The sequence below is a fragment of the Ranitomeya variabilis genome, chromosome 4 (assembly GCF_051348905.1).
Source record: "Ranitomeya variabilis isolate aRanVar5 chromosome 4, aRanVar5.hap1, whole genome shotgun sequence".
In the NCBI taxonomy this organism is placed as follows: Eukaryota; Metazoa; Chordata; class Amphibia; order Anura; family Dendrobatidae; genus Ranitomeya; species Ranitomeya variabilis.
Window position 1 is genome coordinate 109,417,040 of NC_135235.1, and position 27,961 is coordinate 109,445,000.

The 27,961-nt window shown below is 44.0% G+C and overlaps 1 protein-coding gene across 1 annotated transcript; it reads left to right on the forward strand.

Moving 5' to 3' along the window:
• LOC143768470 (beta-microseminoprotein-like) lies at positions 1-27,961 on the forward strand. Its single transcript, XM_077257151.1, has 4 exons — positions 1-28; positions 14,376-14,481; positions 26,908-27,013; positions 27,737-27,961. The coding sequence occupies exons 1-4, from the start codon at positions 26-28 to the stop codon at positions 27,864-27,866; spliced, it is 345 nt and encodes a 114-aa protein (XP_077113266.1). The 5' UTR covers positions 1-25; the 3' UTR covers positions 27,867-27,961.

Below are 27,961 nucleotides of genomic sequence, written 5' to 3' on the forward strand. Positions count from 1 at the left end.
TCAGTGGCTGCAAAAGTATTCCAGGATGGTGAGTAGTGTTTGTTTATTCTTGTTGGTTGAATTGAATTTTTATTTTATCTATTAGACAAGGGAAGTGATTTTTGTAGCCAATTTTTTAAAAATGGATGTGAGTGGCTTTTTGTATTCTTGTTTATATAATAAGTCTGTAAGCATCTTGTAGTGTTTATAATTAGTGTTGAGCATTCCGATACCGCAAGTATCGGGTATCGGCCGATATTTGCTGTATCGGAATTCCGATACCAAGATCCGATACTTTTGTGGTATCGGGAATCGGTATCGGGATCGATATTAATGTGTAAAATAAAGAATAAAAATAAAAAATATTGATATACTCACCCTCAGACGCGCCCTGGTTGTAACCGCCAGCCTCCGTTCATAAGAATGAGCGCTTGAAAGTCCTTAGATGATGTCGCGGCCTGTGATTGGTCGCGGAGCGGTCACGTGACCGCAACACGACCAATCGCAAGCCGTGACGTCATCTAAGGTCTTTCAAGCACTTGAAAGTCCTTAGATGACGTCGCGGCCTGTGATTTGTCGCGGAGCGGTCACGTGACCGCAACGCGACCAATCACAGGCCGCGACGCCATCTAAGGACTTTCAAGCGCTCATTCTTATGAACGGAGGCTGGCGGTTACAACCAGGGCGCGTCAGAGGGTGAGTATATCAATATTTTTTATTTTTATTCTTTATTTTACACATTAATATGGATCCCAGGGCCTGAAGGGGAGTTTCTTCTCCTTCAGACCCTGGGAACCATCAGGATACCTTCCGATACTTGGTGTCCCATTGACTTGTATTGGTATCGGGTATCGGTATCGGCGATATCCGATACTTTTCGGGTATCGGCCGATACTATCCGATACCGATACTTTCAAGTATCGGACGGTATCGCTCAACACTATTTATAATTGGTTTAATAATGGTAGTGATTGAAAGGATGCCAGGGAAGCGAATGAAATGAAAACATACTAAAATGTTACAAGAGCAATAGAGTATAAGCCGGGGTTTCCAACTTAACTTTTTATTTTTCAAAAAAATCACAGACAGACCATATTTTTTAGGGACACATTGGAAAACCATAATAAATTATTATCATTATAAGTAGAAATGAGTGAACCCAAATTGTACAGTTCGGGGATCGTACAGGACACCTAGTGTCTGGTGCTGAACTCCGAACACAGACTTCTGGGAGAAGGAAAGCGCGAGAGAGATAGAGATAGAGAAAAAGAGAGACACTTTGGCAGCCCCTTAGCCCTTACAACAACCATTTTACAGCACCAAATTTCAGGTCCCGATTGACTTCTGTGGGGTTCGAGTTCAAGTTCGAGCCTAGTACTGGTACCCGAGCTGAACTTTCGACTAAAGTTCCAGATGAACCCAAAATTCCACTGATCCGCTCATCTCTAATTATAATTACTCTCCAAAACAGCCTCTGTGTGGGTATTCTGCAAAACAGCCTAGTTGGGGGTATTCTGCAAAACAGCCTCTGTAGGGGTACTTTGCAAAACAGCCCCTGTGGGGGGTACTCTAAGAACACCCTCTGTAGGGGTAATCTGAAAACAGACTCATTGGGGGTACTATGTAAAACATCCTCATTGGGGGTACTATGTAAAACATCCTCTGTGAGGTTACTGTGAAAACAGCCTCTGTGGTGATACCACTTTAGTGGTGTGTGACGATAGTTTTTTAAATGTGGATAATCCAAGTTGGGTATCCTTCATGTGTACCCTGTAGCAGAAGGGCTCCCAGACCGGCAGGCCAGCACTTACTTTCAGTCAACAACCGGTGTTACTATCCTTACTTTTTTTTAACATTAGTGCTTTACTAAGCTGATATTTGTGCCACCTGAGTGTGTCTGTGAAAATAACATTGAACTGTTGCATGAGGTATCAGGGCTCCAAGCAAAGAAGGCTTGCATCAATCCTTTACCCACCAACTTCAATTCAAAGCTCTACATGCTGGCCAAGACCCTGATACCTCATGCATGGCCCATGGCTGACTACTTCTGTGCCATTATTAAATGTTCTACTGTGGGTCAATTGATCAGTCAACTACCTGTGGTACTATCCTTACATTTTTCTAACATTAGTCCTCTACCCAGCTGACATTTAGGCCACCTGAATGTGGCTGAGCAAAAAAGTAGGTTGAGGTGTTGCATGAGGTATCAGAACTCTGAGTAAAGCAGGCTTACACCAGTCCCTCACCCACCGCATCTTAATTTAAACATAAATTCAAAGCTGTAAATGCCATCACAGGCCCTGATACCTCATGCATGGCCCATGCCTGCTGCACCATTATAACATATCTACTGTAGGTCAATGATGCCACCTTTCCTGGTGTCTACTCCTAATTTTTGGAAATGTTTAGACTCCAAGTTGGGTCTCATTCATGTGTGTTGCCTGAATTTGGTAGGCCTCTCAGAACACCAGGCCTACACTTGTCACTCATCCACCTGTTACTGATCAATGTTTCAGCTAGAAATGCTGGTCCAAGTCATTTCCCAGGTCCTGTCTTATTCATCCATGCTGCGCAATTATACTATTTGTAGTATGGGTCAATTCATGCCACTTTCCATGTGTTTGCCGCTGATTTGAGCAGTTTGGGAAGCATTTTGTCTCCCCTTAAAGTGTTGTCTATGCATTTGGTTTTGCCTCCCATTGAATTCAGTGAGGTTTGGGCATGTTCGACATTCCCGAAAGGTTTGCTTATCTCTTGTAATAATCTGCTGGCCATTCTTTCTCTTTACACAGTCCATGAAATACTCTGCACTTTTTTGGAGGTGCAAAGAATGAGGAGATTATAAAATAGGGGACGTTACCATGGTGTTGCTAATGGTGTTGTTGGTGGTGGAATAGCTGCTGCAGGGAGAGGATGTGGTCGTTCTGTGCTGGCTACGCAACCAAATGAAATAACTTCCTCTGGTGCATGCAGGCAACAGACGTTCTGCTTAATTTAGTACGCCCGAGAACCGCTGGGCGAATGGTGAGGCCAGAGCAAGTAGAGGCGGTAATAGATTGGATGGCTGAGAGTGTTTCTTTGCTTTGTCTTCCACCTGGTCCCCTGCTGAAAGTGTAGAGTTTGCACCTGCTGCCCATGGGCATCTGTATTCCACCTCACCCCCTTGCAAATCAGATAAGCAGTCTGAACCCCGAGTCATGCAGCAGTCACTTCTGCTTTTCGATGACTCAGCTGGCTGTGGTTCCACGAGTCATTCTTCTAGCCCTGCCCCAAAAGTGGAAGAGATTGAGTGCACTGATGCACTTGTTCTGTTTGAGGATGATTCCATGGGAGGGGTAGTGCAAACAGTCAATGGACCATCGCAGCACATCTCTGATGCTGATGACAAAACACAGGTGCAAACTGCTGCGGCTTTCTGCAGTGTGCAGACCGGTAAGGAGGGCAGGGGTGGATTGGGTGGAAGATGATGCGGGATGGTGAGGTCCTAGACCCACATGAAGTCAAGGCCATCTGAGTGACATGGGCAGTTTGGAAGAAGACATGGTGGCCACGCTGCCCCATCTGCACAGCAAAAGAGGGAGCAGGGTGCAAAAGCACAGCAGGCAGCCCCTAGCCAGTATGTTGTCTGCTACTGCCAACCGCGCCAACGAACTGAGCACACCAAAGCCTGCTCAAATGAGCTCCGTCAAGAGGCATTTTTTCAGGCATTATGCTGATGACAAGACGCTGTGCAGTCACAGCCTGGAGAGAGTCATAAATGTTCTTAAGCTTAGCATCAGCTGCATTAAGAAGCATCTGAATGCAAAGAAGGAGCTACAGTGGAGAACACATCTGAAAAACCAGGAAAGATTTGAGGCTTCTCCTGCTGCAGTCTCGGCCTCTTCCTCCCACTCCTGAACAACAGGGCCACAGGGCTTCCCGCAAAGAGAGGATGTGACAGCAACAGCAGTGTCACCGAGCTTCTCCACACCATCCAATGGAAGCATTCAACTGTCCATTCCCCAAACATTGGAGGGAAAGAGGAACAACCCCCCTAACTACCCATGAGACCTGGTACTGAATGCCAACATTTCAAAATTTCTGGCCTTTGAAATGCTGCAAGTCTGGCTCATGGATATGGACACTTTTTAAAAACATAGTGGTGGCTGTCCCACAGTACCTCGTTCCTAGCTAAAAAGCAAGCCATCCCTGCCCTGCACGAACATGCTGCCGATAAAATCAGGTGTGCACTGCACAACGCCATCAGTGTCAAGGTGCAGATGACCACCATTTCATGGACCAGTAAGCACGGGCAGAAACTTTATATCTCCCTAACTGCCCATTGGGTAAATATAGTGGTGGCTGAGCATGAGGCAAAAAGCATTTTTGTGCATGTCCTACCACCACCAAGGATTGCTGGATGTTTCCTTGTGCATGTTGTTTCCTCCTCAGCCTCCTCCACTGCCTCATCCATTCATCGTAAACCCTGTACAACCAGCCATGGAGAAATGATAGCAGGCTGTTCTGAAACTCATCTGTATGGAGAAAAATCCCACACATCACATGAGCTGTTGACAGGGATCAAACAACAGACCGATGAGTGGTTGTTACCGCTGAATCTCAAGCCCGGACTGGTGGTGTGCAATATCGGGCGAAATCATGTAGCAACTCTGGACCTAGCTGGTTTGACGCACATCCCTTGTCTTGTGCATATTCTGAATTTGGTGGTACAGAGGTTCTTGAAAAATTACTCCGAGATATCATAGCTGCTACAGAAAGTGTGGGCTGTCTGTGCGCGCTTTTGCCATTCTCATCCTGCTGATGCTCACCTGTCTGCGCTGCTCATCTCTTCTGCCGTCCCGTTCACTGCCTAATTTGCAACACACCCCCAAGATGGACTTCCACCTTCCATATGCTGGAGAGACTGTGTGAGCAGCAGCAGGTGATAGTGGAGTTTTAGCTGCGGAACACCACTTCACCATAATTTAGCGGGCCTCCATGTAGGATGTGTGTGCCGTGTTGCGCTGCTCCAAGTACACCACCAACATGGTCAGCACTGATGACAACATCATCAGCGTTATTATCCCACTTCTATGCCTCCTTGAAAAAAATCTTCAGGAGACAATGGATGAGGTGATGGCACGGGAGGAAGAGGAGAAGGAGCAGGGACCATTCACACCGTTATCAGGCCAGTCATCCACACATGGCTCAAAGGTTGGGTTCTTATACCAACAGTGGCCATATACATAACTATCCAGCCAGGAGAGAGTTTTGGAGGATGAGAAGGAGGAACCATGTTCACAGCAAGGTGGCACTCAAAGCAGCCCACTAGAGCATAGCTGGGGAGATACAGAGGACACAGGCGATACACTTCCCACTGAGGACAGCATGTCGTTGCCTCTGGTCAGCCTGGCACACATGAGCGAATACATGCTGCTGTGCCTGCGCAAGGATCGCCAAGTTGCCCACATTGTTACCATTGGATCACCAGTAAAAGGGCAACATGCCATCCTTACTTCTGTCACAGGAGCATGATTGGAAAATGGGGGAATATAAGTGCACTCTGGTATACGCACTACTGACATCCCCACCTGACAGCAGGGGCTCATTGGAAGCTCAAGGCAGAGGAGGAGGAGGAAGTCGCCAACGCAGCTGGGGCGCTGCCAGCATCTCAGAAGGAAGGTTTAGCATGGCCAAAATGTGGAAAACCTCAGCAAGACACAACATCCAGCACCACCACCATCTGATATGATCCGTATTAGTAGAAAGCTGTGTTTAAACAACATGGTGGAAGAGTATGTGGCCACACGTCTTCATGTACTAAGTGATGGGTCTGCCCTATTTAACTTCTGGGTCTCCAAATCGGACACATAGCCAAGCTGTTTTGCAGAGTACCAACACAGAGGATGTTTTGCAGAGTACCCCCACAGAACCTAACACTGTCACTCACTGGAGCCGCGTTCTGCCCATACGCTAGTCAGAGCAGAATAGTGGTGCAACCCGAGATTCGGCGTTTATACAGGCCGGATCATGTGGTGTGCCTGCCAATCACAGCCAAGTCAACACTTGGCATGGCTATGGTGGCACCAGCCGTGCCTACTGCTTAAAAGGTTGTTGATTGGCTGTGCTGCAGCCTTTCATTTTTACATGAGGTATTGGTCAATATTTTGGCCAAAATATGCAAGCTTGCAACCCACATCAAGGGTCTTCATATTTGTGAGTCTCTACGCTAGATCGTTGGCTCATATAAGAAATACATTCAAGAAAAATCTCACAGAAATAGAAACAGCCTTACCAACACCAGGTCACTTTACCAATAACAAAATGTTACTAGCAAAATGTAGCAGACCCCAAGGAAAAAGGGGGTCATTTTGCTAGTGTATTGGTAAAATGACACACAATGCAAATATTAAGTCAACCTCTCTCCTTTTTATCTAGTTTTAGGTGTGATTTTCATATTACCCACACCTGTTACTTGTCACAAGTGGGTTTGAGCGAGCATCACATACTTTAAGAAAAGTTGCTTACCCACAATTTTGGAAAGGTGCATTTTTTGGGGGTTTTGTGTGAAATTATGTCCACTTTGCCTGTCTTTTCCTGTTTTTGCTTGTATTGTTCCAATATACACAAAGGAAATAAACATATGTATAACAAAACATCTTTACTTGCAATCACTTTCTGGAAGAAACACTTCATTTTCTGGAACAATTTCAAGGGTGCCAATGTGGCACCCCAGGAGTTCAGGTACCACAGTGGTATTGCCTTCCTCTTGGGGAGGGTAATGCCATGCCTGGAGAAAGGAGGAATCCCTTTGGCAGGTAACCTTACAAGCAACACATTCTGACTGAAGGCCAGAGGGGGGAGCGCTACACCCGACTTGAGGGGAGCTGCTCTCTCTGGTCAGGAGGAGGAGTCAGTTGCTAGGTAGTTGCTAGACAGCTGACAGTTGGTAGCAGACAGTGAAGGAACACAGAAGGACTTAGGAGCTTGAGGAGGACTGCTACTGGGCCTCCCTAAGCTGAGTGCAGAAACCGGGCACTGGGAGCCCGAGGTTGTGAGCAACTACAGGTCCCACGGCAGAACCAGAGGGCAGGAAACTAAAAGGGACTTGCCCACATAATACCTGAGGTGCTGCAGCAATCAGAGTCCGGAGTCATCGTGGACAGAGACCCCAAAGAAACGGCTCAAGTTGCCTACTGTGCAGGTACTGTCCCTGGACAGGGGAAGAAAGGTAGCAAGGGACTGCAGACCAGCACATAGTGGAAGGCTCCCAAACTGACCTGTCAAGGGGATTTCCACTTGTCTTCAGGCTGCCTGGACTCCATCTATACCTGTTGCTGGTACCCTGGACTGAGGCTGCTTAACACCTGTGTCCTCCAATTATTTGCGGCATTCACCATCCCTGCCAAATACACCGGGAGCCATGGGGACACCGCTTCACCTGTTGGAAGTGACACCATCTTTGCTGCAGCACCATCGCCCCCAGAGGACCCCTTTAAGCAGCGTCGGTCACCTCTAACCGAGAACCACAGGTGGCGTCACAAACTTACCTTGTTTCCACAATCCCTTTAAAGACACTTTCAGCCCTGATTATATATATATAAATTATGACTCAATGCATCAGAGATGAATGAGATGAATGAGAAAAGCCGTATCTCTCAGGAGACTGCACAAGCTGTGTCCTTCACAATCGCAAGCTCCACTGGTAGCTATTGACAACAGTTGTTTTGTCTGACTGGACTGGGAGTAGCTCAGCCATGTATAAGTAGCCAGGGTTTACATTGTTTAGTTTGCATGTAGACAAGACTAGGGATTTATGGTTATGATTTTGTTTTCTCTGCTGTACAACCAGTGTAAATAAACTAACACAGACACCAGTTCAAACATGCTGCGCCTTCCAAAGCCTTCATTGGTCACTACAAGAAGCCCACTATGCCTTTTACCCAGTTGTGTCACAGTATACATAATATATATATATATATATATATATATATATATATATATATATATATATATATATATATATATATATATATACAAGTGCTTCTTACTAAATTAGAATATCATCAAAAAGTTAATTTATTTCAGTTCTTCAATATAAAAAGTGAAACTCATGTTACAGAGTCATTACAAACAGAGTGATCTATTTCAAGTGTTTATTTCTGTTAATGTTGATGATTGTGGCTTACAGCCAATGAAAACCCAAAAGCCATTATCTCAGTAAATTAGAATACTTTATAACACCAGCTTGAAAAATGATTTTAAAATGTTGGCCTACTGAAATGAATGTTCAGTAATTGCACAAATGCGCTCAATACTTGTGTCGGGGCTCCTTTTGTATCAATTACTGCATCAATGTGGCGTGGCATGGAGACGATCAGCCTGTGGCACTGCTGAGGTGTTATGGAAGCCCAGGTTGCTTTGAAAGCAGCCTTCAGCTCGTCTGCATTGTTGGGTCTGGTGTCTCTCATCTTCCTCTTGACAATACCCCATAGGTCAGGTGAGTTTGCTGGCCAATCAAGCACAGTGATACTGGTGTTTTTAAACCAGGTATTTGTACTTTTGGCAGTGTGGACAGGTGCCAAGTCCTGCTAGAGAATGAAATTTCCATCTCCAAAAAACTTGTCGGCAGAGGGAAGCATGAAGTGCTCTAAAATTTCCTGGTAGACGGCTGCGCTGACTTTGGTCTTGACCTCCACCACCAGATGACATGGCTCCCCAAACCATCACTGATTGTGGAATCTTCACACTAGACCTCAAGCAGCTTGGATTGTGTGGTTTTTGATGTATACATAATATGTCTTCTCCCGAATTATTAAACATAGAAATATATTGACTGAGCCGAAAATGGTATATTTTAAAAAGTTAATATTTCACTGAATAAGCATGGAATGAACAAGTTGGCGACATATTGCAACATCTATCTTTTTCCATTCTTCAAGAATGACCACTTTTAGATCCTGGATGCTGGATGGAGAGTGATTCTCAACTTGTCTCTTCAGAATTCTGTTTATACGGGTTTAGATTAGGAGACATACTTTCACTGAATCACTTTCACCCTGTTTTCTTAAGAAATGCAACAGATGTTTGTTTTAGATCATTATTAAATTGGAAAAGTGCAGGTCTACAAAGGACATGGAATAATGGTAACATTTTTTTTAATATAGAGCAGTACATCTGTGCAGATGTTGCAATATGTCAGCAATTTGATCATTCCTTGCTTATCTAGTATTTTACGATATCTAGTATTTTGTGATGTGGGGTGTATTCATTTTTTGCATCAACTAATTTGAGTAAAACTGAAGATTTTGTAATGAAAGTTATATTATTAACCATAATCTCATGTTATGGGTTAAAACTATTTTCTATGAAACTCAGTCTTGTCAACATTTTGGAAATTGTTCTTGTGTTCATTGAGAAAGTAATTAAAATCCTTCTTTTTAAAGGAGTGTACTCATTTAGGCTGAGCTCTATGCGAATATATCAGACTTGTCTACATTTAGCTTTCTATTAGTATTATCAATTACCCCTACATTCCTATTATTTCAGGTATATTCATTGCACTACTCACTACCATAATTGTATTAATCTCGATACGATTAAATGGACTTGGTAACAGATAGGGAAAGCAGTTTAGGAGCAGGATTGCCACTAATGACCCACTTTATACCTTCTTAGTGATTCATAATTATTATATGTACTCCTCTTTTTTGTACACAAGTATACATAGTAAGCATTATTATCACAGCTGTTTTTGATTGTTTATTCTTTTCAATACTAATTCTATTTGTCTGTTGGATACATTGGGTTTTGGCGTTGTTTGCTTCTTTTAAGAAGTGTATTTAAAAAAGCTTCAGTTCAAATAGAGTGATGTTTACTGATAAATATGTCAGCTCTGTATCACATGGTCTCATTTTTAAGTATTAAAGGAATGTAATTATAACACAACAGGAAATTATAGTTTATGCTATATATTATAGAAGAGACAAGAATAGAAAAACATCAAACACTGTATCCATATACGGTATCTAAATGTCATCGTGTCCTAACCAGAGCTTACCCAGGAAATAATGAAGAATATGGCACAATCACAAATAAGAATGCTATCTACAGCAGCCAAATGAAGCAAGTTTCCAGAGAAATTGATACACTTGTTTTACTGCCATTTCAACTGGTACATCAAACATGAAGATAATTATTAACCAGTTACCAAAGAAATCATGAACAATATGGTGCTGGCAAAGTGAAGTTAAAGATAAACTTTCCACTAGAATTTAAACATGAAAACAATCTCTGTTAGCATTCTTCCCAATATCAGAAAGTTATCAAATCATTTTGTACATATATATATATATATATATATATATATATTAATATATACACTCACCGGCCACTTTATTAGGTACACCATGCTAGTAACGGGTTGGACCCCTTTTGCCTTCAGAACTGCCTCAATTCTTCGTGGCATAGATTCAACAAGGTGCTGGAAGCATTCCTCAGAGATTTTGGTCCATATTGACATGATGGCATCACACAGTTGCCGCAGATTTGTCGGCTGCACATCCCAAAGATGCTCCATACAAGGCAGGATGGATCCATGCTTTCATGTTGTTTACGCCAAATTCTGACCCTACCATCCGAATGTCGCAGCAGAAATCGAGACTCATCAGACCAAGCAAAGTTTTTCCAATCTTCTACTGTCCAATTTCGATGAGCTTGTGCAAATTGTAGCCTCAGTTTCCTGTTCTTAGCTGAAAGGAGTGGTACCCGGTGTGGTCTTCTGCTGCTGTAGGACATCTGCCTCAAAGTTCGACGCACTGTGCGTTCAGAGATGCTCTTAGGCCTACCTTGGTTGTAACGGGTGGCGATTTGAGTCACTGTTGCCTTTCTATCAGCTCGAACCAGTCTGCCCATTCTCCTCTGACCTCTGGCATCAACAAGGCATTTCCGCCCACAGAACTGCCGCTCACTGGATTTTTTTTCTTTTTCGGGCCATTCTCTGTAAACCCTAGAGATGGTTGTGCGTGAAAATCCCAGTAGATCAGCAGTTTCTGAAATACTCAGACCAGCCCTTCTGGCACCAACAACCATGCCACGTTCAAAGGCACTCAAATCACCTTTCTTCCCCATACTGATGCTCGGTTTGAACTGCAGGAGATTGTCTTGACCATGTCTACATGCCTAAATGCACTGAGTTGCCGCCATGTGATTGGCTGATTAGAAATTAAGTGTTAACAAGAAGTTGGACAGGTGTACCTAATAAAGTGGCCAGTGAGTGTATATACACAGTATATATTTAAACAAATGAGCCAATGCAAATCATTTTTAAATATGGACCATTTTGCAGATATTACCCTCTTAGTTTCCCACCACCAACCTGGCTCTATTTTCCGTCCTATTGCCAGTGGAACCGTCCTCCTGTAGTTTTATTAGCAATGGCTAAAGGAGTTGTCCGCTACTAATCGATAAATCTTAAGTCACTGTGTGTGACTGCAGACTTATGGCTCCCCTAGCATGCACACTTTGTGCTGTGGGGATTCGCTGGTTTCTGAACCGGGACCGGAGTGTATGTATGTGTCATACATACCCCAGCCAGTGGGCACGGCCTCTCTCCATATGCATGTATTGAGCCAAGGTCACGCCTCGACTAGTGATGTGGCCATCTAGTGGGCGTGGCTGACCAGTGGGCACAGCCTTACTCCATAACAGTGTATGGAGAACGAGGCAGTGCCCACTGCCCGGGAGTATGTACTGTATAATACATACCCTCCAGTCCCGGGTCAGAAATCGCAGTGCACAGTGCGTGACAGAGGGACTGTAGACTTAACAATTTGGACCGAACAAACAGGAAAACATTATTCGTTACTCTATAGGATTCACTGTATCACTTGCCCTTTTGCAGGTCTGTGGGAGCAAATGCAGTGAGCTAATTTTCACTCACACAGTAAGCAGGATGTGTTCAGTCTCACCCAACAATCTGTAAGGCCTGTAAGCTCAACTGTGCTGTTGTTGACTTGGCAATATTGTGCAGTTCTCACACTGGGCTTAGTGGTGTGCAGTGTTGGTCCATTCTCTATTGCGCAGGTCTAAAGTTTACTGTTTGACACTTAACTGATTATGGAGCTCTATGCATTTATTAAAACTAAAGTAAAATAGTATTCATAAATATAAAACTAGTCTACAGTTTACTTTTATATACTGATGTTTTTATAAATATGCAAGAAAAATAGATAAAACCACATAACCGCAATACAGATCTGTATCATACATTATTACATCATCCATATTACAATTATCTAATAGTCACATATCAGTAATATACAAGAAAATGATGTTCTCTTCTCTTGAGTGCAGGAGATGTAGTTGAGGGGGTGTTGCAATTTAGTAGAGTAGAAGGAGGGTTCTGTAGCACTGAGGAGAAGCAGTGTGCTGCTGGGAAATGTAGTTCTAGCGGAGTAGAACTGTCCATTCTGTTCTGTAAAGCTGGATATACAGAAAGACAGTAGATGAAAAAATTCAAAAAGGTACAGGAAAGAGATTGTATTCTTGGATTAGTCTGTAGAATAACAATAGATTTACTGTTATTCTGCTTTGTGAAAAATAATGCAATTGGGAGAATAACCTTTCAACTATCAGATAAACAAGAGAGCATCAGGCATAATTAGAAGTTCCCCTGTTCCCCAGGATTTTCCTAGGAAATTAGATCTGCAATTAAATTATCCTCATCAGAGGTAGTCTAATGGTTAGAGGCCTGGGATTTCAGTGCCACTGGTAGTGATAAGAAAATGGGACAGGGATGGTGAGGATCAGCAGGGCTAAGGAAGTGAGTGATTAGGTGAATATGTGTTTTTCTTTTTATTTTAACCTTTTGATGGCCCTTTATTAATCTCTACTATCAGAAACACAACATGGAGATTCTAGGTCTGTACACAAAACATGGACTCCTATAATTCTACATATCATTTATATTACTTGTATCCTATTTTAGGTTATTTCAGGCAGTTTCAGGCAGTTTATACCTTTGCGTCCCCATAGAGTTAGGCCCCTCCTAATTACAGTTAATGGGAATCTGTCACCAGGTTTATACTTCTTCGTTTGAGTGCAGCTTAAAATAGCAACATAGAATTTTATTACAGAGGTACGTGACTTACTGTGCTTTTTACTGTATTTTTCATTCTATAACTGGTTTATCAGTGGCAGCTCTGCTAATCTTCTCAATGAAGAGCTCAGTCAAACCAGCAGGACCACTACACTGTGCATAGTCGGAAAACTGTTCCTCAATGGTAGAGAGCAGGGCCTCATAAATATACCGTTGCTTCACACAAAATTAGAATATCATCACAAAGTTAGTTTATTTTAGTTCTTCAATACAAAAAGTGAAACTCATTATATAGAGTCATTACAAACAGAGTAATCTATTTCAAGTGTATATTTCTGTTAATGTTGATGATTATGGCTGACTGCCAATGAAAACCCAAAAGTCAGTATCTCAGTAAATTAGAATGCTTTATAACACCAGCTTGAAAAATGATTTAAAAATGTGAAATGTAGATTCTCTATGGGGTTAAGGTCAGGTGAGTTTGCTGGCCAATCAAGCACAGTGATACTGTTGTTTTTGAACCAGGTATTTGTACTTTTGGCAGTGTGGACAGGTGCCAAGTCCTGCTGGAGAATGAAATTTCCATCTCTGATTATGGAGACTGTGTACCTCTCTTCTTTTTAAAATAATTTGCAAACATTTCTACATTTGTTTTTTTTCAGTCAAGATGGGGTGCAGAGTGTACATTAATGTGAAAAAAAATGAACTTTTTTGAATTTACCAAATGGCTGCAATGAAACAAAGAGTGAAAAATTTAAAGGGGTCTGAATACTTTCCATACCCACTGTACATTTGGTTTGGCCTCCCATTGAGTTTAATAGGGTTCAGGTACGTTCGTTGAACAGTTCGTGAACGTCTAAACGTTCGGCGAATCGAACCGAACCTTGAAAGGTTCGCTCATTTGTACTCAGTATTCCAAGCAATACTACAGCTGCAGTACAAAAAACTGTGATTCTCTCATAACTGCTGCACCCAGTAAACTAAGTGATTAATAGATGGAATCATGATCTCTTTCCCTACATCATGCTGCTGTCAGATTACACAGCACAAACCTGCTGACAGACTCTCTTTAAGGATGAAGAGCAGGAATTCATCTCCATGTTCTGTGATTTGTATGGGGGGCATCATAGCAGCTTGTCTTCTCCAACCAGCACAGAGTCAATTGCAAATCAAGAAATAGACCTTGCAAGTGACGGGGGGGGGGGGGGGGGGGGGGTTAAAAATGCAGGATACAAGTTGTATAATAGCCAAAGATGGTGTTTTTCTTTTCATTAATATTCACTAATTTTGACAATTTCATACGTTTTGCACATTTCAGAAATTCCTTCTAGCAATTGCCTTTGGTACTGGAATCCTTGTGGTTGTATGCAATGCTGCTTGTTTTAGTAGTGAAAGTAAAATAGAGGCGGGTAGAGAACCTAAAGGTAAGTGTGATTAATTACCATGAATTAGCAGTTGAATGTTATTATTAGTTAGATACAAGTTTTTACTTGTATTTGTTGTTTAATAGTTTTGATGTTTTAGTAGTAATTACATTGAAATTTAATGATCAGTAGTTTACTGACGAGGACTATTTAGATAAAATAAATTCTATGGAATACAAAAAATTTTATAAACTCAGCAAAGTAAGTGTTTTTCTATATGAAGAGACAACTTCTCTTTAGTTTTAGAAGTACGAGAATCTTTTGGGCCACAATTGTTGTGGACTTTCATTTTGAACTATATATATAGAATTGTAGATTTTATGCAGCAAAATTAAGTAAAGTTTAGATCTTCCAGATGAGATCCTGCACAGAAAGATCAAGGATGTGCATAAAGCAGGAGAATGCAAATATAATGTAAACTATTGGAAATTTTATTAATAAATCCCAAAATACATATTTGAAAATACCTAGAAAAGGTGCATAGAGACACTTTAATACATAAGATTGTGGGATTACCTTCACCACATTCTTATCTCACACTCAGCTATAATAAAATCAAATAAATAATCGTATGAATAATTTATATCAAACTGTGGTCAGATCAAAACCAGAATATGAAATTACCATAAAAAAATAAAAATAAATCTTCATGAAATATTAAAAAGCTTTGCAATTACACAGATAGAAATGTGACATAGCATATTTAATGACAATAGACCGTATATACTCGTGTTTTTCAGCACATTTTTTTGTGCTGAAAACGCCCCCCCCCTTGGCTTATACACGAGTCACAGTACAGAAAGCCGGTGAGGGGAGGGGGAATGGCGGAGCAGCGGGTGCCAGGAGCCGGTGCACACATCATACTCACCTACCTGCGCGCCCTGGGTGCTGGCACTGCATCTCGTTCCGGCCGCCGGCGCCTGTCTGCAGCTCTTCCTGTGCTCAGCGGTCACGTGGTACCGCTCATTAAGGTGAAGAATATGGACGCGTCTCCACTTCCATAGGAATGGAGCGCATATTCATTGCCTTAATGAGCGGTACCATGTGACCACTGAGCACAGGAAGAACTGCAGGCAGGTGCCTGAGGCCAGAACGAGATGCAGTGCCAGCACCTAGGGCACGCAGGTAGGTTAGTATGATGTTTGTTTGTTTTTCCAATACGAAACATGCACACAGGGATAGGGGATAAGGAGGCATGCATACAGGGACTGAACGGGGGAGGCATTCATACAAGGACGGAAGAACGGAACGGGGGAGGATTCATACCAGGACAGGGAAGGGGAGGCATGCAGACAGGGGCAGGGAAGGGGGAGGCATACATACAGGGACAGGGAAGGGGGAGGCATGCAGACAGGGACGGAATGGGGGAGGCATTCATACCAGGACAGAGAAGGGTGAGCCATGCAGACAGAGGCAGGGACGGGGAGGCATGCATACAGGGGCAGGGAAGAGTGAGGCAGGCAGACAGGGGCAAGGATGCTGAGGCATTCATACCAGGACAGGGAAGGGGGAGGCATGCATAGCAGGACAAGGATGAGGGGACAATGCATACCCGGCTTATACTCGAGTCAATAAGCTTACCCAGTTTTCTGCGGCAAAATTAGGTGCTTCGGCTTATACTCGGGTTGGCTTATACTCGAATATAAGCCGACCCGAGTATAAGCCGACTCCCCTAATTTTGCCACAAAAAAACTGGGAAAACTTAATGACTCAAGTATAAGCCTAGGGTGGAAAATGCAGCAGCTACTGGTAAATTTCAAAAATAAAAATAGATATCTATCAATAAAAGTAAAATTAATTGAAACATCAGTAGTTTAAGTGTTTCTGAATATCCATATTGAATCAGGAGCCCCATATAATGCTCCATACAGTTCATGATGGGCCCCATAAGATGCTCCATACAAAATACGCCCCATATAATGCTCCAAACAGTTTATGATGGGCCCCATAAGATGCTCTATATTAAAATATGCTCCATATAATGCTGCACAAATGCTGATTATGGCCCCATAAGATGCTCCATAGATACATTTGACCCTTATAATACTCCACAAATGCGGATTATGGCCCCATAAGATGCTCCATAGAGATATTTGCCCCCATATAATGCTGCATGTAGCGCCCCCACTGCCGCAGGGCCGAGGGGTACCCGGTACCAGGCCTCTAAGTCTCTGCTCTGGGGTTGTCACGGTGGCTAGACCCGGTCCGTGACCCTGCTGAGGGGCGTACAGTAACAGATGTGGATGGTGGTGATGTTGCGGTGCAGTGTAGGTCGTAGTAAATAACGAGGACACCAGGTTGCAGTCTCTTTACCTCTTTACTGAAGGTTTTAGAGTCCTCAGTCCAGAGCGCTGTCAACAGGGCTGTCAGAGACCGGCCGGTCCAAAGGCACATCAGGAGTTCCCTTTACAGGTGGGAATCAGTGTCTACCTTCTAGCGCTGGGTGTTGTAGTTCTTCCCTGCTGAGCACCCCGGGATTGTCCTCACAACTGCTGTGTCTGTCTCTGATGTTCGTTCTCTCCGTCCCCCAGGTGATATGGTAGGACGCACCCGTATGACGGGGTAGGCCTGGAGTTCTTCCGGGACCCTAGAGTCGCCCCTCTCCCACAGCTGCCTCCGTTGTCTGCTTAGGTGATTTGTGTGAGACAGCCAACCTATAATTGGCTGTCCTGCCGTGGTTTGCAGTAGTACTTAAAGTCTCTTACTTGCTCGGCGTTCCGGCCACCGACTGTTTGCGCCTCAGAAGGATGTTGCCTCGGTCTAACAGCACGACTCCTTCTGGTCCTAATTCCTCTTTACTGTATTCCTGTTGTTCACTGGTTAGTTCTGCTCTTAGGAGTCTGCCAGGATCCCATCCCTGACAGGTCCTCTCACTAGCTCTTCCCAGTTACTTCTCCCCCTCTCTTCCTGTCCACCCCCCAGTTTTACCAGAGTGTGAGGAGTGGCCTACTAGATAGAACCACCCCCCCTGGTGGCCGGAGTGTGAAGTGTAGTGTGAGTGTTACCTGGTCAGAGAAACTCCTTTAGTGTAATCAGACGTAACATCACTCCCCTTAGTGGCAGAGCGACATTACTGCAACGACCAGGACTCTGGGGCGCTGCACTGCACATGGCCCCATAAGATGCTCCATATAAATATTTGCTGCATATAATGCTGCATTTGACCCCATAAGATGCTCCATAGAGATATTTGCCCCATATAATGCTGCACATGGCCCCATACAGATATTTGCCCCATATAATGCTGCACATGGCCCCATACAGATATTTGCCACATATAATGCTGCACATGGCCCCATAAGGTGCTCCATACAAATATTTGCCCCATATAATGCTGCACATGACCCCATAAGATGCTCCATACAGATATATGCCCCATATAATGCTGCACATGGCCCCATAAGATGCTCCATACAGATATTTGCCCCATATAATGCTGCACATGGCCCCATAAGATGCTCCATACAGATATTTGCCCCATATAATGCTGCACATGGCCCCATAAGATGCTCCATACAGATATTTGCCCCATATGCTGTTGCTGCAATTACAAAAAAAAAAAAAATCAAATACTCACCTCTCAGGCGCCCATGCACTTGCTATATTCACCTGCTCCCCGTTCCAGCGCCGACCGCCGCTGTGTCTTCCGCGTCCTCTGCACCAACTGTTCAGGCAGAGGGCAGCGCGCACACTAATCGTGACATCGTGCCCTCTGACCTGAGCGTCACTGCAGAGGACGCGGAAGACGGAGCGGCGCCGACAGTGGAACAGGGAGCAGGTGGATATTGCGCACTGTCCCCCGTCATACTCACCTGCTCCTGGCGCTGTCCCTTCAAGTCTGTTCCTCGGCGCCGGCAGCTTCTTCCTGTAGTGAGCGGTCACATGGTACCGCTCATTACAGTAATGAATATGCGGCTCCACCCCTATGGGAGTGGAGTCGGGTCCATATTCATTGCTGTAATGAGTGGCACCATGTGACCGCTCACTACAGGAAGAAGCTGCCGGCGTCGGCAACCAGGGATGTGCAGGGACCGTGCCAGGGGCAGGTGAGTATTATTACACAGCTGCCGCTCCCCCTCCCCTGCCGACCCCTGGGTATGACTCGAGTATAAGCCGAGAGGGACAATTTCAGCCTAAAAAAATGGGCTGAAATTCTTGGCTTATACTCGAGTATAAACGGTAAGTAAAAAAAGAATGATTAGCAAAGAGTGGAGAAAACAGGTTGTAAGCAATGGCCAATAGTGTCTTATAAAGAATAAATAACACAAATAGCATTTCAGAATGTCAAAACAGGTGATGATAAACAACAACCAATGGTATATTACAGTATTCAAGTAAAACGTCCAAGTATTGTCCTATTAATGTGTGCCTAATGTGTAACATAAGAAAAGAAAAAGTAATGTTTACCAAAACAGGCGAACAAAGGTTGGGAGATAGAGAAAAAGAATGCACCACATTTATCACCACGCAAGTGGCTATGTCAGGGGTAGATTGAAAATAACAAAAGTATATGGTCTATTTATAATAGAAAAAAATGAAAAACTATTAAAACAAAAATGTTTCTTTTTCTAAATGTATCAATTTGAGACCCTAAGTCATTTCTTCGTCCTTGCTGCATGATACCTCTTTGGGAAGGTTATCACTTAACCCAGAAGTGGAGAACTTGTGCCCCGTGGGCCATTTGCGCTTCATGATGACCTTCTCTTATTCTCCCAGGAGGATCCTTGGGCACCGCAGTGCTCAGGCCAGTGGTCGCATTTTGACAGCCCTTTCATTCCTTATTGCACTGTGAGCATGCAGCATTCACTACTGTATGCTGCGGAGCATGCATTGAGAGATTATGTCTTGACGTGGGCCAGTGTCAGTGTCTAGCTGTATTTTGTTGGTAGAGTTAGAACACAATGCTCTCCAGACCCACAAATGAAAAAAAAAACATTGCCAGCCCCGTATCTCCAGTGATGTACATACCCCAGCTTGACTTTCTCCTGTGATATATGTACTCCAGCCCTACTGTCTCCTGTGATAAAACTGCTGCAGCCCCAACATCTCCTGTGAGCTATATATGCTACAGCCCCAGCATTTCCTGTGTGATGTATATGCCCCTGGGTCTCCTATGTGATTTGTATGGTCTAGCACCATTGCCCCTATGTGATTTATATGCTCAAGCCCCAGTGTCTTTTATGTGATATACATGCTCCAGCATCTCCAAAGTGATGTATTTTCTCCAGCTCTAAAATCTTCTATGTGATGTGTATGATCCAGCCGCAGTTTCTCCTATGTGGTGCGTATACTCCAGCCCCAGTGTCTCCTATGTAATGTATATATTGCAGACCTCCCACTGCTAGCCTTCTATAAATGTGAAGTGAGCAGTGATGAATTTCCCACATGTACACACGTGGTCAAAATTGTTGGTACCCCTCGTTTAATGACAGAAATATCCACAATGGTCACAAAAATAACTTGAATCTGACAAAAGTAATAATAAATAAAAAATCTATGAAAATGAACAAATGAAAGTCAGAATTAAAAAAAATAAATAAAACTCATGGACTAGGCCTGGACAGAAATGATGGCTCCCTTAACTTAATATTTTGTTGCACAACCTTTTGAGGCAATCACTGTAATCAAACGATTCCTGTAACTGTCAATGAGACTTCTGCACCTCTCAACAGCTATTTTGGCCCACTCCTCAAGAGCAAACTAATCCAGTTGTCTCATCTTTGAAGGTTGCCTTTTCCAGATGGCATGTTTCAGCTCTTTCCAAAGATGCTCAATAGGATTTAGGTCAGGGCTCATAGAAGGCCACTTCAGAATAGTCCAATGTTTTCCTCTTAGTCATTCATGGGTGTTTTTAGCTTTGTGTTTTGGGTCATTATCCTGTTGCAAGACCCATGACCTGTGACTGAGTCCAAGCTTTCTGACACTGGGCAGCACATTTCTTTCTAGAATCCCTTGATAGTCTTGAGATTTCATTGTACCCTGCACAGATTCTAAATGGAGCGCCCCCACGTGTAAGGGCAATGGGGTACTCGGTGCCGGGTCTATCTCTCTCGGTTCTGGGGATGTCACGGTGGCCTGACCCGGTCCGTGGCCCTTCTAAGGGGTATCCACTTAAGGAGTAGCTGTTTGTACGGTGTTCGTGACGCCACCTGTGGTATTCGGTCAGGGTGACCGACGCTGCTAGGGGTCCGCTGGGGTGATGGAATGGCAACTAGATGGTATACCGTCCCACAGGTGAAGTATATCCCCAGGGCTTCCCAGATGTGTAGGTGGTGATGGTGGACGTTGTAAGGCGCAATGAATAACGAGGACACAAAGGTTGCAGTCTCTTTACCTTTTACTGAAGACTTCGGAGTCCACAGTCCAGAGTACCGTTCACAGGGCAGGCTGAGTCTGGCCGGTCCGAAGGCACATCCAGAGTTCCCTTATCCAGGTGGAAATCAGTAGCCTTCCTACTAGCGCCTGTGTGTTGTAGTACCTCCCTGCTGAGCACCACGGGATTGTCCTCATGGAGCGCCCCCACTGCCGCAGGGCCGAGGGGCACCCGGTACCGGGCCTCTGTGTCTCGGTTCTGGGGTTGTCACGGTGGCTAGGCCCGGTCCGTGACCCTGCTGAGGGGCGTCCAGTGAAAATTGAGAATGCGATGATGTTGTGGTGTGGTGCAGGTCGCGGTGAATAACGAGGACACCAGGTTGCGGTCACTTTACCTCTTTACTGAAGGTCTCGAGGTATTCAATCCAGAGCACTGTTAACAGGGCTGTCTGAGACCGGCCGGACGGAAGGCACATCAGGAGTTCCTTTAACAGGTGGGAATCAGTGTCTACCTTCTAGCGCCTGTGTGTTGTAGTCCTTCCCTGCTGAGCACCCCGGGATAGTCCTCACAACTGATTCTGTCTGTCTCTGATGTTCGTTCTCTCCGTCCCCCAGATGATATGGTAGGACGCACCCGTATGACGGGGTAGGCCTGGAGTTCTTCCGGGACCCTAGAGTCGCCCCTCTCCCACAGCTGCCTCCGTTGTCTGCTTAAGTGATTTAGGTGAGACAGCCAACCTATAATCGGCTATCCTGCCGTGGTTTGAAGTAATGCTTAGAGTCTCTTACTTGCTCGGCATTCCGGCCACCGACTGTTTGTGCCTCAGAAGGATGTTGCCTCTATCTTACAGCACGACTCCTTCTGGTCCTATCGCCTCTTTGCTGTATTCCCGTTTCTCACTTTTTGTCCTTTCTTAGGAATCTGTCAGGATCCCATCCCTGACAGGTCCTCTCTCTAGCTCTTCCCAGTTACTTCTCCCTGTCTCCTTGTCCAACCCCCAGTTTTACCAAAGTGTGAGGAGTGGCCTACTAGATAGAACCACTCCCCCTGGTGGCCGGAGTGTGAAGTGTAGTGTGTGTGATACCTGGTCAGGTGAACTCCTTTAGTGCAATCAGACGTACCAACACCCCCCTTAGCGGCGGAGCATCAGTACTGCAACGACCAGGACTCTGGGGCGCTGCACTCACAACTTTCGTGGATGTTTCTGATGTTCTCTCTCTCTCTGTCCCTCAGATGATATGGATAGGACAACCCGTATGACGGGGTAGGCCTAGAGCTATTTTATAGGGACCCTAGAGATGCCCCTCTCCCACAATTTTGCCTCCGTGTCTTCATAGGTATTAAGGTCGGGCAGCCAACTTGGAATCAACTGTCCTGCCAGTCTCTGAAGTAATGCATAGAGCCTATTACTCACTCGGTGTTCCGGCCACCGGCTACACGCCTCAGAAGGAGGCTGCCGATCTCGGGGCAGAACTCCTCCCGGTATTATCTCCTTGTGCTGTGACTTTGTTTTTCACTCTCCACAATATACTCCGCTTCGTGACCTTTCTTAGGATGCTGCCGCAACGAAGTGCAGGCGCAGCTCCGTAATGTTCTATCTCGTGCTTGGCCTCTGACAGGATCCCACCCCTGACAGGGACCCTCTGTCTGCAGCTCAGATGTTCCTCCTTTCCCCCTGTCTGCCTGACAGGTCCTCTCTGGGTCGAACCCAGGTAGCTTCTGACTGACTTCCTATCCAATCCACCAGTTTTACCCGTGTGTGAGGAGTGGCCTAGTAAATGGAACCTTTTGCTCCCCCTGGTGGACTGGAGTGTGAAGTGTAGTGTGTGACTGTGATACTTGGTCAGGTGAACCCCTTTAGTACCATCAGACGTAACATCACTCCCCCTGGTGGAAGAGCGACATTACTGCAACGACCAGGACTCTGGGGCGCTGCATAGACACCCTGTGCCAGATGCAGCAAAGCAGCCCCAGAACATAACAGAGTCTCCTCCATGTTTCACAATAGGGACAGTGTTCTTTTCTTGATACGCTTCATTTTTCCGTCTGTGAACATAGAGCTGATGTGCCTTGCCAGAATATTCCTTTTTTGTCTCATCTGTCGATAGGTCATTCTCCCAGTAGCTTTGTGGCGTGTCAACATGTAGTTTGGCAATTTTCAGTCTGACTTTTTATGTTTTTTTTCAACAATGGTGTCCTCCTTAGTCGTCTCCCAGGAAGTCCACTTTGGCTTTAACAATGACGGATGGTGCGGTCTGACACCGATGTTCCATGAGCTTGAAGTTCACCTTTAATCTGTTTAGAAGTTTTTTCTGGGCTCTTTTGTTACCATTCGTATTATCTGTCTCTTTTACTTGTCATCAATTTTCCTCCTGCGGCCACGTCCAGGGAGGTTTTCTACAGTTCCATGGCTCTTAAATTTCTGAATAATATGTGCAACTGTAGTCACAGGAACATCAAGCTGCTTGGAGATGGTCTTATAACTTTTACCTTTAACATGTTTGTCTATAATTTTCTTTCTATTCTCATGAGACAACTCTTTCCTTTGCTTCCTCTGGTCCATGTTGAGTGTGATACACACCATGTCACCAAACAACACAGTGAGTATCTGTAGCCCTATACACAGGCCCACTTACTGATTCCAAGATTGTAGACACCTGTGATGCTAGTAAGGCCTCTTTCACACATCAGTTTTTTAGAATCAGTCACAATCCCTTAGGCCGGTTTCACACGTCAGTGTCTCCAGTACGTGAGGTGACAGTTTCCTCACGTACCGGAGCCACTGACACACGTAGAGCCATTAAAATCAATGCATCTGTGCAGATGTCAATGATTTTTTGCGGACCGTGTCTCCGTGTGCCAAACACGGAGACATGTCAGTGTTCATGGGAGCGCACGTATTACACGGACCCATTAAAGTCAATGGGTCCATGTAAAACACGGACCTCACACGGACGTTCTCCGTGTGCGGTCCCTGTGGCGTGCAGGAGACAGCGCTACAGTAAGCGCTGCCCCCCCCACATGGTGCTGAAGCCGCGATTCATATCTTCTGTGCAGCAGCGTTTGCTACATAGAAGATATGAATAATAGTGTTTAAATGAAAGATCTACCTGTCCGCCGCCCCCCCACCCCCTGTGCGCCCCCCCCGCTGTTCAGAAAATACTCACCCGCATCCCTCGTTGGCTGTCGCTCCTTCCTGGTCTGGCTGCGGCTTCTACTGTATGCGGTCACGTGGGGCCGCTCATTTACAATCATGAATAGTCAGCTCCGCCCCTATGGGAGATGGAGCCGCCTATTCATGACTGTAAATGAGCGGCCCCACGTGACCGCATGCAGTGGAAGCCGCGGCCAGACCAGGAAGGAGCGACAGCCAACGAGGGATGCGGGTGAGTATTTTCTGAACAGCGGGGGGGCGCACAGGGGGTGGGGGGGCACACAGGTGGTGGGGGGGCGGCGGACACATAGATCTTTCATTTAAACACTATTATTCATATCTTCTATGCAGCAAACGCTGCTGCACAGAAGATATGAATCGCGGCTTCAGCACGATGCAGGGGACAGCGCTAAACTTTAGCGCTGTCTCCTGCACGCTCCGTGTGGTACCCACTCGCCACACGGGCGGCACACGTGTGCCGCACGTATGGCCTACGTGAGCTCACGGGCACACGGACACGGATAACTCCGGTACCGATTTTTTCCGGTACCGGAATTATCTGGACATGTGGGACAGGCCTTAAAGTGTTGAAAAGACGGATCCTGTGCAGATTGTAAAAAAACTGATGCACTGGATTCGTTTTTTTGACGGATCCGTCGAAGTAGCTGCTGCAGGAATTTAAAGGAACAGAATTCTGGAGAGAGAGAGAGACCCTGTATGGAAAAATGGTTAAATTAAGGGAATAGAAATTCTTCCAGGCATGCTCAGTTTCAAAAAACGGAATCTGTTGCTGGATTCCGTCTTTTGCCGACAGCGACGGATCCTGTGCCCATAGGCATCCATTATAGCCATCGACGAACGGCGCAGGATCCATTGCTGTCCGACTTTTCGACATACACAAAAAACGTTACTATGTCAGTTGTCTCCGGCCGACGGACATAGACTTTACGACGGAAGGCCATCCGTCACAATCCATCGCTAATACAAGTCTATGAGAAAAAAACGGATCCAGCAGCAACATTTGCTAGATCCGTTTTTTCACAAAATGATGGATTTTGACGGAAACAAAAAGACTGACGTGTGAAAGAGGCCTTAGTGGACACACCGTGATTTAACATGTCCTTTTTATCACATTATTTTCAAGGGTACCATCATTTCTCTCCAGGCCTATTTCATGAATTTTATTTTTTTTTTAATTCTGTGGAAGCATGGTTGAAAAGCGATGTCTGACTTTCATTTGTTCATTTTCCTAGATCTTTTATTTGTTATTACTTTTGTCAGACTCAAGTCATTTCTGTGACCATTGTGTGTTTTTCTGTCATTAAACGAGGGGTACCAACAATTTTGACCACATGTGTAATATACATCTGTGTTCAGAACAACTTACTGCAGCAAGTTCTTTACAAAACTAATCCCAACGAGTTGACTGTGCTTCAGACCAATGCAAAAACAATTATGAGTAGCCACATGATCAGTATCACCTAACATCACACATCTCCCCAAAGAGAAGCAGTTCTAGACATCACATTAGGGGTAAGTTATTTGACTATTTGACCAAATATAGCAGGATCATTTTCAAGTTGATAATTTTGTGATGGCATAAATATCTAAATAGCTCTTGGCAGAAAAAAGGTTGCCCATCCCTGACCTAACCCATCATGCAACTTGGGTCTGCCAGATAGAGTGTTTTTCTGTATTCAGAAGTGCACAGATACTCAGACCTTCTGGTTTCCTGTGTAACAGAGACATGACTTTTGGATATGGGATGTACCCCACTCCATCTTAAAACCACCATAACTACAGTAAACCTAGGCACTAAAATAAATACACAAAACACACTATTTTGGTTGTCAAAATGGCCACAGCTTTTATTTAAATCACAGAATTAAATAATCACAGTAGGAATCAGGTGGAGTGCTAGTACATTGGGATTCACAAGTACTGTGATACCCCCAGCTGTCTGACATACATCACCAGGACAGACAGCCATAAAGGGGTGGCACGCACTGGCTTGCCATTCAAGCAGAGCCAGTCAACTTTCAGGGCACCAATTATCATCACTCCCGTGCTTAACCACTGTGCCCGCCCCGATTAACGTAACCATTACAACATCCCTGAGGCTGGCCACCAAAGCTGAGCCTGTTCACCACCATGAGGTTTTACATCCTCTATGACTTAAAATGAGTCTACTTTAATTTGTCTGCAACTTCTACCTGACTCCTAAACCGCAAAGCCATGACGGGTTATAAATTCCAAGTCACATTTGACACTTTTTTTTTAAATTAAATCACTTTTGTAAAGTTAAAAACTAGAAGTCCCTGCAAAAGCATTAAGGGGACTAAACTTGGCTAACCTCCGACTCACAAAGAGTTATCCTACAGTCAGATGTCTGACGGATTACCCTTCCCTTGGGCTTAGAAGGTTAATGCAAATTATAACTCTTTATAACCAATATAAAATTGAACCTGGTACAAGATATACAATGGCAAATTCAAAAATACAATAAAGCATTCATCATTATACAAGCATTAATTAAAATGATTTAGGATAGAGATTATAAACAGGGTGGGAAGATGGGTAATTTTCCTCCAGTTCATCTGGTGAGAGAAAGAGGAAGAGAGAGCCAGAGTTACATCACCTATATAAGCCCCCACCCTCCTCACAGTAATACACCAGGCACAAACATACTAAGCTCCTTCATCTTAAAGCAACATCACTCTTGTTTAAAATCCACACCGCAATACAAACAAAGCTCCAGGAGTTAAAGGTCCACCCATCCCCAAATCATGTCCTCCTCCATCTAGTCTCTGGTGGTTTCTGTCTGCACCTATAACAACTGCTGCACCCACTAAACATTGCTGGATAGCAAAAACCTGATCACAAATTCTTTTAAATATGTAAAAAATGCAGTTGAAAGAAAAGTCCTTTGGTTTGATTTTTTCAATCATTTTATTTCTAGGTTGTTACTTTAGAAAAAAGATGCATCCTCTCAATAGTCAATGGCGGACTAAAGATTGTTTGGACTGTTCATGTAATTCTTATGGGAGTTACAAATGCTGCACAGCGTAAGATAACCCCTTCACTAATCACTCATAATTAATAGTATATCAGCATTAAGAACTGTGTATGATAAAATGTGCCTTATATGTGCAATAAATGCATGTAAAGATAGAATATGTTTAACAACATGGTTACATGGATATACCACACTATAAAAAAATAAATACAAAGAGGAAGATTTATAAGGAAGCATTTTCCATCTTTAAACACTATTGTGTATTATGCTTTGAAATTACTTTTTTTTTCAAATAATTAACAGGACTAAGAACTGTGTAGACCCACTGTCTCTCTTCCCCCTTTTTCATCATGCTTTTAATTTTTTCTAGGATTTAGCGGTTCCAATAAATGTGCTGTTTTAATTTTACAACTATTTTTTGTGGTTGCTGGAACCAACATTTCATTCATAGAAGTATTTATCCTAATTATACCTCAGCTTTATCACCATGATGATTCATGTCACACATATAAAATACCTTAACACTATTCACATGTAAGAATTTGGTCAGTATTATTGCATCAGTATTATGCCAAAACAGGAGTGGAAAACATATAACTTAGTTTACAATTACTAATGAAATACTGGCCCAAAATACTGAAGTGTGAATGAGGGTTAAAGTGTTATTTCCCATCTTATACACAGTACTGCATAGATGTGGCTAGCATTGTACAGCGGTTATTATACAATTGCAATACATAATGTGTTTTTATTGCTCCTCTGTTCCATATAGTTACGGCAGACCAGTAAATTATGATGAAGAGAGATGCAAATTTGTGTTTGACAAAAAGGATTGTGAATACAAACTGATTCCAAATGAAGATCCAAACAAACAGTGTTTGTCATACGGAATGGTGGGATGAGTCTATTGTCTGCAACGTCTACATCAATACTCATCTTTATAAAAGATAATTAACAATGTATAGGCACCCAAATAAAAAATGTGCTTATTTTCACC